Source organism: Ornithorhynchus anatinus, chromosome 3, assembly GCF_004115215.2.
Source record: "Ornithorhynchus anatinus isolate Pmale09 chromosome 3, mOrnAna1.pri.v4, whole genome shotgun sequence".
Classification (NCBI taxonomy): domain Eukaryota; kingdom Metazoa; phylum Chordata; class Mammalia; order Monotremata; family Ornithorhynchidae; genus Ornithorhynchus; species Ornithorhynchus anatinus.
The window spans coordinates 125,781,689-125,796,530 of NC_041730.1; the positions used below are offsets into that span (position 1 = coordinate 125,781,689).

At 51.3% G+C, this 14,842-nt stretch overlaps 1 protein-coding gene across 1 annotated transcript in view; it reads left to right on the top strand.

Moving 5' to 3' along the window:
- Positions 1–302: 302 nt before the first annotated feature.
- TLL2 (tolloid like 2) overlaps positions 303–14,842 on the top strand; it is a gene marked incomplete at its 5' end in the record, with an annotated part of 194,141 nt that continues 179,601 nt past the window's right edge. The window contains one exon of the mRNA XM_029059893.1: positions 303–363. Coding sequence (XP_028915726.1) covers positions 303–363 — 61 coding nt within the window. The remainder of the gene's footprint in view (positions 364–14,842) is intronic.

The following is a 14,842-nucleotide window of genomic DNA, read 5'->3' on the forward strand; positions in this document are numbered from 1 at the left end:
CCCCGCCCATGGGGGGGCGTGGTCGGGCGGAGGGGGCGTGTCCTCGGGGCGGCTGCAGTTGCGGGGCCCGCGGCCAGGGGGCGCGGCGTCGGAGCGGGAGGAGGAGCAGCCGCCGCCGCCGCCGCCGCCGCCGCCGCCGCGACCGCGACCGCTCAGTGTGCGGAGCCTCCGCGGCGGCCGGTGGGTCCCCGGCGCCGCGGTCCGCGATGGTGCGTCCGTCGCTGGCGCTGCCCTGGCTGCTGCCGCTGCTCCTGCCCCGCGCCGCCGCCGCCGCCGCCGCCGCCGCCGCCCTCCTCCTCCTCCCTCCGGCCCCGCGGCCGCCGCCCGGACCCCCGCTCCCCGTCCGCGACCCCTGCCGAGCCGGTAGGTGCCCCCGCAGCGGCCCCCCGCGCCGCTCTCACGCGACGCCCTATTCCTGGGCCGGGCGTCTCCCCCAGCGCTTAGCACCGTGCTCGGCACCTCCTAAGCGCTCAAGCAGCGCGGCTGAGCGGAAAGAGCGCGGGCTGGGGAGTTCGAGGGCGTGGGTTCGAATCCCGCCTGAGAGACTGGGGAAGAGTCACGTCGCTCCTCCCGGGCATCGCCCCCAGCGCTTAGGACAGCGCTCGGCACCCAATAAGCGCTCAAGCAGCGCGGCTCAGCGGAAAGAGCGCGGGCTGGGGAGTCCGAGGTCGTGGGTTCGAATGCCGCCTGGGGGACTGGGGAAGAGTCGCTTCGCTCCTCCCGGGCGTCTCCCCCAGCGCTTAGCACAGTGCTCTGCACCTAGTAAGCGCTCAAGCAGCGCGGCTCAGCGGAAAGAGCGCGGGCTGGGGAGTCCGAGGTCGTGGGTTCGAATCCCGCCTGGGGGACTGGGGAAGAGTCGCTTCGCTCCTCCCGGGCGTCTCCCCCAGCGCTTAGCACAGTGCTCTGCACCTAGTAAGCGCTCAAGCAGCGCGGCTCAGCGGAAAGAGCGCGGGCTGGGGAGTCCGAGGTCGTGGGTTCGAATCCCGCCTGGGGGACTGGGGAAGAGTCGCTTCGCTCCTCCCGGGCGTCTCCCCCAGCGCTTAGCACAGTGCTCTGCACCTAGTAAGCGCTCAAGCAGCGCGGCTCAGTGGAAAGAGCGCGGGCTGGGGAGGCCGAGGGCGTGGGTTCGAATCCCAACTCCGCCGCTTGTCAGCTGGATGCCTGGGGGCAAGTCACTTCACTTCTCTGTCTCTCCCCCAGCGCTTAGAACAGTGCTCTGCACCTCGTAAGCGCTTAACCAATACCAACATGATTATTATTCTCTGGGCCTCAGTTCCCTCATCTGTAAAATGGGGATGAAGACTGGGAGCCTCACGGGGGACAACCCGGGGACCCTGTCTCTCCCCCAGCGCTTAGAACAGTGCTCTGCACATAGTAAGCGCTTAACGAATACCAGCATTATTATTATTATCCCCGTCCCCCTCCGGTGGGGTCCCCTTTTCTTCCCCCCAACAAAGTTTGCCCCCCAACTTTGCCGCGGGCATCGGGGCATCCGGAGATGGGCACGGGCAGCTCGGGGTTGGCACCGACCTCCGTCCCTGCGCTTATTAATAATAATTCATAATGATAATAATGTTCATTCCATCGTACGTATTGAGCGCTTACTATGTTAGAAGCCGCTTTGGAGTCAGAGGTCATGGGTTCGAATCCCGGCTCAGCCACTTGTCCGCTGGGTGACTGTGGGCAGGTCACTTCACTTCTCGGGGGCCTCAGTGACCTCATCTGGAAAATGGGGCTGAAGACTGGGAGCCCCCCGTGGGACAACCCGATTTCCCTGTGTCTCCCCCAGCGCTTAGGACAGTCCTCGACACATAATAAGCGCTTAACAAATGCCAAATGCCAACATTATTAAACGTTTGCTAGGGGCTACGCACTGGACTAAGCGCTGCGCGGGGGGAGACCAGCAAGTCGGGGTGGACCCGCTCCCGGTCCCATAGTCGTTCATTCAATCGTATGTATTCATTCAGTACTATTTATTGAGCGCTTCCTATGTGCAGAGCACTGGACTAAGCGCTTGGAATGGACAAATCGGTAACAGAGACAAGTCCCTGCCCTCCGACGGGCTTGCAGTCTAATCGGGGGAGAGTAAAGGCTTAGCAAATACCATCATTATTATTATTATTATTATTATTATTACATTCATTCAATAGTATTTATTGAGCGCTTACTATGTGCAGAGCACTGGACTAAGCGCTTGGAATAGGACAAATCGGTAACAGATAGTCAGCCCCTGCCCTCTGTCGGGCTTGCAGTCTAATCGGGGGAGAGTAAAGGCTTAGCAAATACCATCATCATTATTATTATTACATTCATTCGATAGTATTTATTGAGCGCTTACTATGTGCAGAGCACTGGACTAAGCGCTTGGAATGGACAAATCGGCAACAGATAGAGACAGTCCCTGCCCTTTGACGGCCTTACGGTCTAATCGGGGGAGACGGACTAAAACAATGACCGTAAATAGAATCAAGGGGAAGAACATCTCATTAAAACCATAGCACATAAATAGAATTAAGGTATGTATTGAGCGTTTACTCTGGGCAGAGCACTGGACTAAGCGCTTGGAATGGACAATTCGGCAAGAGTAAAACTCACCTCCTCCAAGAGGCCTTCCCAGACTGAGCTCCTCTTCCCCCTCTACTCCCTCTGCCATCCCCCCTTTACCTCTCCGCAGCTAAAGCCTCATTTCCCCCTTTTCCCTCTGCTCCTCCACCTCTCCCTTCCCATCCCCACAGCACTGTACTCGTCCGCTCAACTGTATATATTTTCGTTACCCTATTTATTTTGTTAATGAATCGCCTTGATTCTATTTAGTTGCCATTGTTTTTACGAGATGTTCTTCCCCTTGACGCTGTTTAGTGCCATTGTTCTTGTCTGTCCGTCTCCCCCAATTAGACTGTAAGCCCGTCAAACGGCAGGGACTGTCTCTATCTGTTGCCGACTTGTTCATCCCAAGCGCTTAGTACAGTGCTCTGCACATAATAATAATAATAATGTTGGTATTTGTTAAGCGCTTACTATGTGCCGAGCACTGTTCTAAGCGCTGAGGTAGACATAGGGGAATCAGGTTGTCCCACGTGGGGCTCACAGTCTTAATCCCCATTTTACAGATGAGGGAACTGAGGCCCAGAGAAGTGAAGTGACTTGCCCACAGTCACACAGCCGACAAGTGGCAGAGCTGGGATTCGAACTCATGAGCCCTGACTCCAAATAAATACTATTGAATGAATAGAGACCATCCCTGCCCAACAATTGGGCGAGAGAGAGACAATCCCTGCCCCACAACGGGCTCACAGTCTAGAAGGGGGGAGACGGTCTCAATCTTCATTTTACAGATAATAATAACAATAATAATGATGGTATTTGTTAAGCGCTTACTATGTGCCAAGCACTGTTCTAAGCGCTGGGAGGGATGCAAGGGGATCAGGTTGTCCCACGTGGGGCTCCCCGTCTTCAGCCCCGTTTTACAGAGGAGGCAACTGAGGCTCAGAGAAGTGAAGGGACTTGCCCAGAGTCACACAGCTGACAAGAGGCGGGGTCGGGATTAGAACCCATGACCTCTTCTGCCCTCTGCTCCCTCTCTACCCCCCCTTCACCTTCACCTGCCCTCAGCTAAGCCCCCTTTTCCCCCCCTTTCCCTCTGCTCCTCTGCCTTCCCCTCCCCTCAGCACTGTGCTCGTTTGTATATTATTTTTTATTACCTCATTTATTTTGTTAATGAGATGTACATCCCCTTGATTCTATTTATTGCTCATGTTTTAATGAGATGTTCATCCCCTTGATTCTATTTATTGCTACTGTTTTTGTCTGTCTGTCTCCCCCTCTTAGACTGTGAGCCCGTCAATGGGCAGGGATAGCGTGGCTCAGTGGAGAGAGCCCGGGCTTGGGAGTCAGAGGTCATGGGTGCGAATCCCGGCTCTGCCACTTGTCAGCTGACTGTGGGCGAGTCACTTCACTTCTCTGTGCCTCAGTGACCTCATCTGTAAAATGGGGATGAAGACAGTGAGCCCCACGAGGGACAACCCGATTCCCCTGTGTCTACCCCAGCGCTTAGAACAGTGCTCGGCACATAGTAAGCGCTTAACAAATACCAACATTATTATCTGTTGCCGAATTGTCCATTCCAAGCGCTTAGTACAGTGCTCTGCACATAGTAAGCCCTCAATAAATACTATTGAATGACTAAATGACCTCTGACTCCCAAGCCCGGGCTCTTTCCACTGTGCTGCTTCTAATAATAGTGATCACGGTATTTTTGTTCATTCATTTATTCCATCGTATGTATTGAGCGCTTACTATGTTAAGCGCTTACTAGGGGCTACGCACTGGACTAAGCGCTGCGGGGGAGAGGGGGATGGAGACGAGCAAGTCGGGGTGGACATGGTTCCTGTCCCGTAGTCATTCATTCACTCGTTTGTATTGAGCGCTTACTATGTGCAGAACACTGTACTAAGCGCTTGGAAAGGACAATTGGGCAACAGAGAGAGACAATCCCGGCCCAACGACGGGCTCACGGTCTAGAAGGGGGTGGGGGGAAACAGTCTCAATCCTCATTTTACAGATAATATAATAATAATAATGATGGCGTGTGTCAAGCGCTTACTATGTGCAAAGCACTGTTCTAAACGCAGGGGGGAATACAAGGGGATCAGGTTGTCCCACGTGGGGCTCCCCAGTCTTCATCCCCATTTTGCAGAGGAGGGAACTGAGGCCCAGAGAATTGAAGGGACTTGCCCAAGGTCACACAGCTGACAAGTGGCGAGCGGAATTAGAACCCACGACCTTCTGACTCCCAGGCCCGGGCTCTAGCCACCAGTCTGGCACGTAGTAAGCGCTTAACAAATGCCATGATGATGATGGTAATAGTGCCAAGCGCTTAGTACAGTGTTCAGTGCTTAGTACAGTGCCAAGCCCTTAGTACAGTGCCAAGCGCTTAGTACAGTGCCAAGGGCTTAGTACAGTGTTCAGTGCTTAGTACAGTGCCAAGCCCTTAGTACAGTGCCAAGCGCTTAGTACAGTGCCAAGGGCTTAGTACAGTGTTAAGCGCTTAGTACAGTGCTCAGTGCTTAGTAAAGTGCTCTGTACTCAATAAACTTTCAGGAAATACGATTGAATGAATGATTTATTATTATTATTATTATTATTATTATTATTATTCCCTCCCCAAGCCGGGCTTCCCTAGGAGAGTCGCGTCCCCTGCGGACGCACGTCAGGGAGGGGCTGGGGGGGCGGGTCGTGATTTTTTGGGGGGGGTGGTCAAAAAAAGTGTGTGTGTGTGTGTGTGTGTGTGTGAAGGGGGGAGAGGGGAGGCCTGCGCTCCGCTAAGGAGCTTTCGAGAAGCAGCGCGGCTCCGTGGCAAGAGCCCGGGCTTGGGAGTCAGAGGTCGTGGGTTCTAATCCCGCTCCGCCGCCTGTCAGCTGTGTGACTGTGGGCAAGTCACCTCACTTCTCGGTGCCTCAGTTACTTCATCTGTAAAATGGGGATGAAGACTGTGAGCCCCACGTGGGACAACCCGAGCACCTTGTATTCCCCTCCCGGCGCTTAGATCAGTCCTTTGCACATAGTAAACGCCTAACAAATACCATCATTATTATTATTACATAGTAAGCGCCTCCACGTCCTCCCGCGGTCCTGGAATGCCCTCCCTCCTCACATTGTTCTTGTCTGTCCGTCTCCCCCGATTAGACTGTAAGCCCGTCAAAGGGCAGGGACTGTCTCTGTTACCTATTTGTCCATCCCAAGCGCTTAGTACAGTGCTCTGCACGTAGAAAGCGCTCAATAAATACTATTGAATGAATGTAATAATAATAATGATGATGGTATTTGCTAAGCCTTTACTCTCCTCCGATTAGACTGTAAGCCCGTCAGACGGCAGGGACTGTCTCTATCTGTTGCCGACTTGTCCTATTCCAAGCGCTTAGTCCAGTGCTCTGCACATAGTAAGCGCTCAATAAATACTATTGAATGAATGTAATAATAATAATAATAATAATGATGGTATTTGCTAAGCCTTTACTCTCCCCCGATTAGACTATAAACCTGTCAGAGGGCAGGGACTGTCTCTTGATCCCCATTTTACAGATGAGGTCACTGAGGCCCCGAAAAGTGAAGTGACCTACCCAAAAGTCACACAGCAGACAAGTGGTGGAGTCGGGATTAGAACCCATGACCTCTGACTCCCAAGCCCGGGCTCTTTTCACTGAGCCACACTGCTGGAGGCCCCTTGAGGGCAGGGAATGTACTGAGCTCTCCCAAGCGCTTAGTCCAGGGCTCACAGTAAGCGCTCAATGTCTCTTTACTTGTACTGATGTCTGTCTTCCCCCACAACCCAGACTGTGAGCTCATTGTGGACAGGGATTGTCTCTCTTTATTGCTGTATTGTACTTTCCCAAGCGCTTAGTACAGGGCTCTGCACACAATAAGAGCTCAGTACATACGATTGAATGAATAATAATAATCATGTTGGTATTTATTAAGCGCTTACTAGGTGCAGAGCCCTGTTCTAAGCGCTGGGGGAGATACAGGGTCATCAGGTTGTCCCACGTCAGGCTCACAGCCTTAATCCCCATTTTACAGATGAGGGCACTGAGGCAACGAGCAGTGAAGTGACTCGCCCACAGTCACACAGCTGACAGGTGGCAGAGTGGGAATTCGAACCCATGACCCCTGCCTCCCAAGCCCGGGCTCTTTCCACTGAGCCACGCTGCTTCTCTGCATGAATAAGTACGCCTGGCCCAGTGGAAAGAACACGGGCTGGGGAGTCAGAAGTCATGGGTTCTAATCCCGGCTCTGCCACTTGTCAGCTGTGCGACTTTGGGCAAGTCACTTCACTTCTCTGGGCCTCAGTTACTTCATCTGTCAAATGGGGAACAAGACTGGGATAAGTACCACTGCTAGATTGATTGATTGAATGCTGGCTTCTGAAATGCCGATTTTTCACTCACAGTTTCATTCTCTCTCAGACCCTGTGGAACTGGACCCCCTTTCCTCCACCCCCGGGGCTGTCCCTCGGTCAATCGTATTTTTGAGCCCTTGCTGTGTGCAGAGCACTGCGCTAAGCGCTGGGGAGAGTACACTATATCAGACGTATTCCTTGTCCACAACGAGTACTGTGTGGAGAGCTCTGTATTAAGCGCTTGGGAGAGTCCAACAGACATATTTCTTGCCCACGAGTACTGGGTGGAGAGCACTGTACTAGGCGCTGTGGAGAGTACTATGTAACAGACATATTTCTTGCCCACAACGAGTACTGGGTGGAGAGCACTGTACTAATAATGTTGGTATTTGTTGAGCGCTTTACTATGTGCAGAGCACTGTTCTAAGCGCTGGGGTGGATACAGGGTCATCAGGTTGTCCCACGTGAGGCTCACAGTCGTCATCCCCATTTTACAGATGAGGTCACTGAGGCCCAGAGAAGTGAAGTGACTTGCCCACAGTCCCACAGCTGACAAGGGGCAGAGCCGGGATTCGAACCCATGACCTCTGACTCCCAAGCCCGGGCTCTTTCCACTGAGCCACGCTGCTTCTACTAGGCGCTTGGGAGAGTATTCTGTAACAGACATATTCCTTGTCCACAACGAGTACTGTGTGAAGAGCACTGTACTAAGCGCTTGGGAGAGTACAATATAACAGACATATATATTTCTTGCCCACAACGAGTACTGGGTGGAGAGCACTGTACTAAGCACTTGGGAGAGCACAATATAACAGCCGTATTCCTTGTCCACAACGAGTACTGTGTAGAGAGCACTGTACTAAGCGCTTGGGAGAGTACAATATAGCAGCCATATATCTTGCCCACAACGAGTTCTGTGTGGAGAGCACTGTACTAAGCGCTTGGGAGGGCATAATATAGCAGAGTTGGTAGACGCGTTCCCCTGCCCACCATGAACTTACAGCCTAGAGGGGGAAACAGGCATTAAAAGAAATTACTGCTACCTTACAGAGGTGTTGTGGGGCCGAGGATGAGGTGACTAAAGGGTGTAAATCGAGCGCAAGGATGGGCTGAATTCTTGCAGCTTTTGGGGGGGTGGTAGCTCCTGGAGGGGAGGGGTGGAGAGGGGGCTTCCGGCCTGAGAGAGGCCACATGGCTTGGGGAGCCGGTCCGGAAGGATTGGCTGCTTGCTCAGTTGGTCTGGCCGGAGCTGGCAGGCTTATCGGGAGACCCCTTTCCACTTCCCCCTTTCTCCTCCCCTCCCCTTCCCTCCCCTTTCCCTTCCTTTCCCTTCCCTTCCCCTTCCCTCCCCTCCCCTCCCCTTCCCTCCCCCTCCCCTTCCCTCCCCCTTCCCTTCCCTCCCCTCCCCTCCTCCTTCCCTTCCCTCCCCTCCTCCTGTCCCTCCCCTTCCCTCCCCTTCCCCTTCCCTCCCTTCCCTCCCTCCTCCCCTTCCCTTCCCTCTCCTTTCCCTCCCCCTTCCCCTTCCCTCCCCCTTCCCTCCCCTTCCCTCCCCTTCCCCTTCCCTTCCCCTTCCCTCCCCTTCCTCCCCTTCCCTTCCCTTCCTTCCCCCTCCCCTTCCCCCCTCCCCTTCCCTCCCCTTCCCTCCCCCTCCCTCCCCTTCCCTCCCTTCCCTCCCTCCCTTCCCTCCCCCCCTTCCCTTCCTCCCCCTCCCCTTCCCTTCCCTTCCCTCCCCTTCCCTCCCCTCCCTTCCCTCCCCTTCCCTTCCCTTCCCTCCCCTCCCCTTCCCTTCCCTCCCCTCCCCTTCCCCTCCCCCCCCTTCCTTCCCTCCCCCTCCCTTCCCTTCCCTCCCCTCCCCTTCCCTTCCCTCTCCCTCCCCGTCTCTCCCCCATCCCTTCTTTTCTCTTCCTTTCCCTTCCCCTCCCCTTCCCTTTCCCTTCCCCTTTCCTTCCCTTTCCCTTCCCTTTCCCTTCCCTTTCCCTCCCTTCCCTTCCTCATCCCCTTCCCTTCCCATCCCTTCCCCATTCCCCTCCTCCCTCTAATACCCCCCCCCCCACCATGATGCTGGGGTGGGAAGAAGGGGTCAGGTCAGAGGGGGCTGCTGCTGACAGGTAGATGGAGAAGGAAGAGTTTAATTCATACACACACACACACATCATGATGGGACAGGAGGAGGGGATGAGAGAAGGGGTCAGGTCAGAGGGGGGCTGCTGCTGACAGGTAGCCGGATTAGGAACGGTTTAATTCCCAGACAACGGTTCAATTCCCAGTCAACGGGGAGGAGGGACAGATGTGCAAGGGCTGAGGCTGGGATGTGGAGAGGTGTGTGTGTGTTGGGGTGGTGGGAGACAGTGTGATAAAGGGATTTGGAGGGGGTGGGGGGGCGGGGAGGGAGGACCATTCCCCCCCCCCCCCCCCCGCTTTTTCCCAACTCTGCTCTGGACTCAAGGTCGCCCACAATCTGCGCCAGGAGGATTGGAGCAGTGTGGCTAAGTGGAAAGAATCCTAGCTTGGGAGACAGAGGAAGTGGGTTCTAATTCTGGCTCCGCCACTTGTCCGCTGTGTGATCTTGGGCAGGCCGCTTAATAATAATGATGGCATTTGTTAAGCGCTTACTATGTGCCAAGCAGTGTTCTAAGCACTGGGGGAAATACAAGGTAATCAGGTTGTCCCACGTGGGGCTCACATTCTTCATCCCCATTTTGTAGATGAGGTAACTAAGGCACAGAAAAGTGAAGTGACTTGCCTAAAGTCACACAGCTGACAAGTGCCGGAGCCGGGATTAGAACCCACGACCTCTGACTCCCAAGCCCGGACTCTTTCCACTGAGCCACGCTGCTTCTCAATCTTAACTTCACTGTGCCTCAGTTACCTCATCTGCAAAATGGGAATTAAGACTGTGGGCCCCACGAGGGACAACCTGATTACCTTGTGTCTACCCCAGCAGTTAGAACAGTGCTTGGAACATAGAAAGCGCTTAACAAATACCATTATTATTATTATTGTTGGAGAAGTTGAAAGAGATCACTGTTCTTGGCAGGTCTCACTCCCCCCCAACTCTCTGTTAAAGTGGTGGACTGAGTCATTAGCCAGTTAATATAAGATTGGCTAGTAGCTCTGATCACACTTGAGCTTTAATTGACAGGAAAACGTTAAAGAGGAATTTATGCAGGCAAAGAGAGCATTGCCTTGGAATCGGTCCCCTGGGTCTCTTGGACGTTGTTTCGGTTGGGCTCATGGCTAGGCGTGATTGATGGCCGACGCCCAGGTTCTGGAGACTAGGCCTTTCCCCTCTCCCCTCATCCCCATCTGCTTGTCTATGGGAGTTCCAGGCCCCACCAGTAAAGACCAGTAAGGATGGCAGGGGGCAAGGGGAGAAGGATGGAAGGGCCCGACCGTCTGAATTTCTCTCCGCTGACAGCTGGGTTCTTAGGGGCGGACTTGGAGGCAGGATGGGATCCCCGTAATGCTGATTTTTATCTTCCTAATTCACTCAGAACCAACGGTAGAGGGGTGTGGGGGCTTATCTTTGGCTTTTCCCCGTGGAAACCGTCATTCCTCTGAAAATTGATCTCCAGAACACATGGTTGCCTCAAGAGGACCTGAAAGGTCCAAGCCAGTGGGGTGGGACCAAGCACATCCTCCTCCCCTCCCCATTGCCCCTATTCCCTCCCTCCCTCTGCTCTACCTCCTTCCCCGCCCCACAGCACAGGTGTATATATGTACATATTATTCTATTTATTTTATTAATGATGTGTATATATCTATAATTCCATTTATCCATTTTGATGCTATTGATGCCTGTCTACTGGTTTGGTTTTGTTGCCTGTCTCCCCCCACTTCTAGACTGTGAGCCCGTTGTTGGCTAGGGATTGTCACTAGCTGTTGCCGAATTCTACTTTCCACGCACTTAGTACAGTGCTCTGCACACAGTAAGTGCTCAATAAATACAATTGAGTGAATGAATGAACCCATTTGGGCTGAACCGGGGTCTGGGTGGGGGCTGGGCCTTGCGGAGCCCCCCGTTGGGACTTTGAGATCCTGGGGATGCTATCCAGAGGGCTGCCGGATAACTCGGCGCTCCAGGAACCACCGGGAATCTTGGGCTGCAATTGGGCTCTGACTCGCTTCCAGGCTCGCTTGGCACCAGGCCCCAGAGACTGGATCCTGGAATTGTAGTCCAGGAGGGGCATGGGGGAAGATTTCTGGTTTGATACCCTCCCTTGCCCCTCTCCCCCTGCCTCTGTCCCTCCCCCTGTGCCAACAGGAGGAATCGGAGAATAATAATAATAATGATTACAGTGTTTGTTAAGCACTTACTATGTGCCAAGCACAGTTGGTATTTGTTAAGTGCTTACTATGTGCAGAGCACTGTTCTAAGCACTGGGGTAAACACAGGGGAATCAGGTTGTCCCACGCGGGGCTCACAGTCTTAATCCCCATTTTACAGATGAGGGAACTGAGGCACAGAGAAGTGAAGTGACTTGCCCACAGTCACACAGCTGACAAGTACCAGAGCTGGAATTCGAACTCATGAGCCCTGACTTCAAAGCCCATGCTCTTTCCACTGCGCCACGCTGCTTCTCTTGCACTGGGGGGATACAAGGTGATCAGGTTGTCCCACGTGGGGCTCACAGTCTTAATCCCCATTTTCCAGATGAGGTAACTGAGGCACAGAGAAGTGAAGTGACTTGCCCAATATCACACAGCAGACAAGTGGCGGAGCCGCAATTAGAACCCACATCCTCTGACTCCCGAGCCCAGGCTCTTGGCATTAGGTAGTGCATGAGGGTGAGGTGCCAAGTGGACCTTCCAGTCTCTAGCTGCTCCCCATTCATCCATTCATTTATTGTCAAATTTATTGAGTGCCTACTGTGTGCAGAACACTGTACTAAGAGCATGGGTGAGTACAATCTAATGATAGACACATTCTGTGCCCACCACTTTACAGTCTAGAAGGGGAGGCAGACATTAATCTAAGTAAATTACAAGGTGTGTGTGTGCTCAAACTTTTCCTAATCTAGGAGGTAAGTGAGCTGATTTGTTTTACAATTGAACATGTTTCCTACATGTCTTGCATTTATTAATAATAATAATAACAATTGACACACTTAGTGTCAAGCACTGTACTGAATGCTGGGGTACATACATGATGATCAGCTCCCACATGGGGCTCACAGTCTAAGTAGGCGGGAGAGCAGGTATTGAATCCCCCTTTTGCATTTGAGGGAATTGAGGAGCAGATCATTTTAAATTAGTTATCCAATGTCACCCAGTAGGTATGTGCAGGAACTAGGATTAGAACCCAGGTCCTCTGACTCCCAGGCTCGTGTTCTTTTCACTAGGCCATGCTGCTTGCACTTGGATAAAGTCAGTCAATAGCACTTACTGAGTGCATACAATGTGCTGAGCACTTTACAAGGAGCTTGGGCGGGACCAATGTGGTAGAGTTTGTAGTAGCAGTCCCTGCCCACAAGCTGCTCTAAGAATTCATTCATTCAGTCGTATTTATTGAGCGTTTACTATGTGCAGAGCACTGTACTAAGCGTTTGGAATGTACAATTTGGCAACAGATAGAGACGATCCCTGCCCAATGACGGGCTCGCAGTCTAAACGGGGGAGACGGACGGCAGAGCAAAACAGAACAAAACAAAACAAGACAATATCATCAAGATAAATAGAATCAAGGAGATATACACTTCTAATAAGATTGCTCTTATTAAATTGGGTTGCTCTGCCAGATACAAACCAACCACCAATATCCCTTGCTCTTTGTCCACAACTACCTTCCATCCATCAATCAATCATATTTATTCAGTGCTTATCTTGTGCAGAGCATTGTACTAAACTCTTAAGGGAGTTTTTAGACACCTTTCCTGTCCACAATGTGCTTTACAGTCTGCAGACATAAAGTCTACAGTCTTACAGTCTCAGACCTATAATGATGGTATTTGTTATTAATAATAATAATAATAATGTTGGTATTTGTTAAGCACTTACTATGTGCAGGGCACTCTTCTAAGTGCTGGGGTAGATACAGGGAAATCAGGTTGTCCCACATGAGGCTCACAGTCAATCCCCATTTTACAGATGAGGTAACTGAGGCACAAAGAAGTTAAGTGACTTGCCCACAATCACACAGCTGACAATTTATTGCCATTGTTCTCGTCTGTCCGTCTCCCCCGATTAGACTGTAAGCCCGTCAAACGGCAGGGACTGTCTCTTATCTGTTGCTGACTTGTTCATTCCAAGCGCTTAGTACAGTGCTCTGCACATAGTAAGCGCTCAATAAATACTATTGAATGAATGAATGAATGAAAAGTGGCAGAGCCGGGATTTGAACCCATGACCTCTGACTCTCGAGCCCGTGCTCTTTCCACTGAGCACTTACTATATGCCAAGCACTGGGGGGGATACAAGATAATCAGGTTGTCCCACGTGGGGCTCACAGTCTTCATCCCCATTTTACAGATGAGGTCACTGAGGCCCAGGGAAGTTAAGTGACTTGTCCAAAGTCACACAGCTGACAAGTGGCGGAGCTGGGATTAGAACTCACAACCTATGACTCCCAAGCCCTTGTTCTTTCCATTGACCCACGCTACTTCTCTTGTGATAACGCTGTCTTTTCTCCCTGAGGATAATACCATTTCAAGTACTTTTACTCTCACATGCAGGGATATAACCACAAGGATTGCTTGTGTCCCCCTGCAATCCTAAATTATTCTTTGTTTTTGGCTTCAGTGGATCTTTGCAGAGACAGCAGCTGTTTGTGACTCTAACACTTTCCCTGATAATAATAATAATAACAATAATAATTGTGGTATTTGTATAGCGCTTACTATGTGCCAGGCTCTGTTTAAGTGCTAGGGTAGATACAAGACAATCGGGTTGGACACAACTCCTCTCATTCATTCATTCATTCATTCATTCATTCATTCATATTGAGCACTTACTGTGTGCAAAGCACCATACTAAGTGCTTAGGAGCAATTAACAGACTCCCTTTCCATAATGAGCTTATAGTCTGGAGGAGAGATAGACATTAATATAAATAAAATAAATACATTACTACAGATATTATAAATAAATTATTCATTCATTAAATTGTATTTATTTAGTGCTTACTTGTGCAGAGCACTGTACTAAGCTCCTGGAAAGTACAACTCAGCAACAAATAGAGACAATCCCTGCCCACAACAGCCTCACAGTTTGGAAAGGGGAGACAAACATCAAAACAAGTAAACGGGCATTGATAGCATCAATATAAATAAATAGAATTACATATGTACACAATAAAATAAGTAGAATTATATAAATAGAATTACACAATGGGCTCACAGTCTTAATCCCATTTTCCAAATGAGGGAATTGAGGCACAGAGAAGTGAAGTGAGTTGCCCAAGGTCACACAGCAGATGAGTGGCGGGCCGGGATTAGAACCCAGGTCCTTCTGCCTCCCAGGCCCAGGTTCTATCCATTAAGCCCTACTGCTACCCTCCTCATCTGTCCATGGAACCAATCCTGTGCTGCAAATCCATACTTTCCAAGAGTCAAGGTCAGTGCTTCTGAATTCTTGATTCTATTTATTGCTACTTGATTCTATTTATCGCTATTGTTCTTGCCTGTCCGTCTCCCCCGATTAGACTGTAAGCCCGTCAAAGGGTAGGGACTGTCTCTATCTGTTACCGATTTGTACATTCCAAGCGCTTAGTACAGTGCTCTGCACATAGTAAATGCTCAATAAATACTATTGAATGAATGAAATGAATGAATCTGACATTCTTCTCCAGAGAAGCTTTTAGGGGTTTCTTCTGTCTGCAGCCACCTTACCGTGTGCTTTGGTGGTTTGGGAATCTTATAGTAAAGCAACCTAGTCCACTACTCCAGTTTAGTTCATTCAGTTGTATTTATTGAGCACTTACTGTGTGCAGAGCACTGTACTAAGTGCTTGG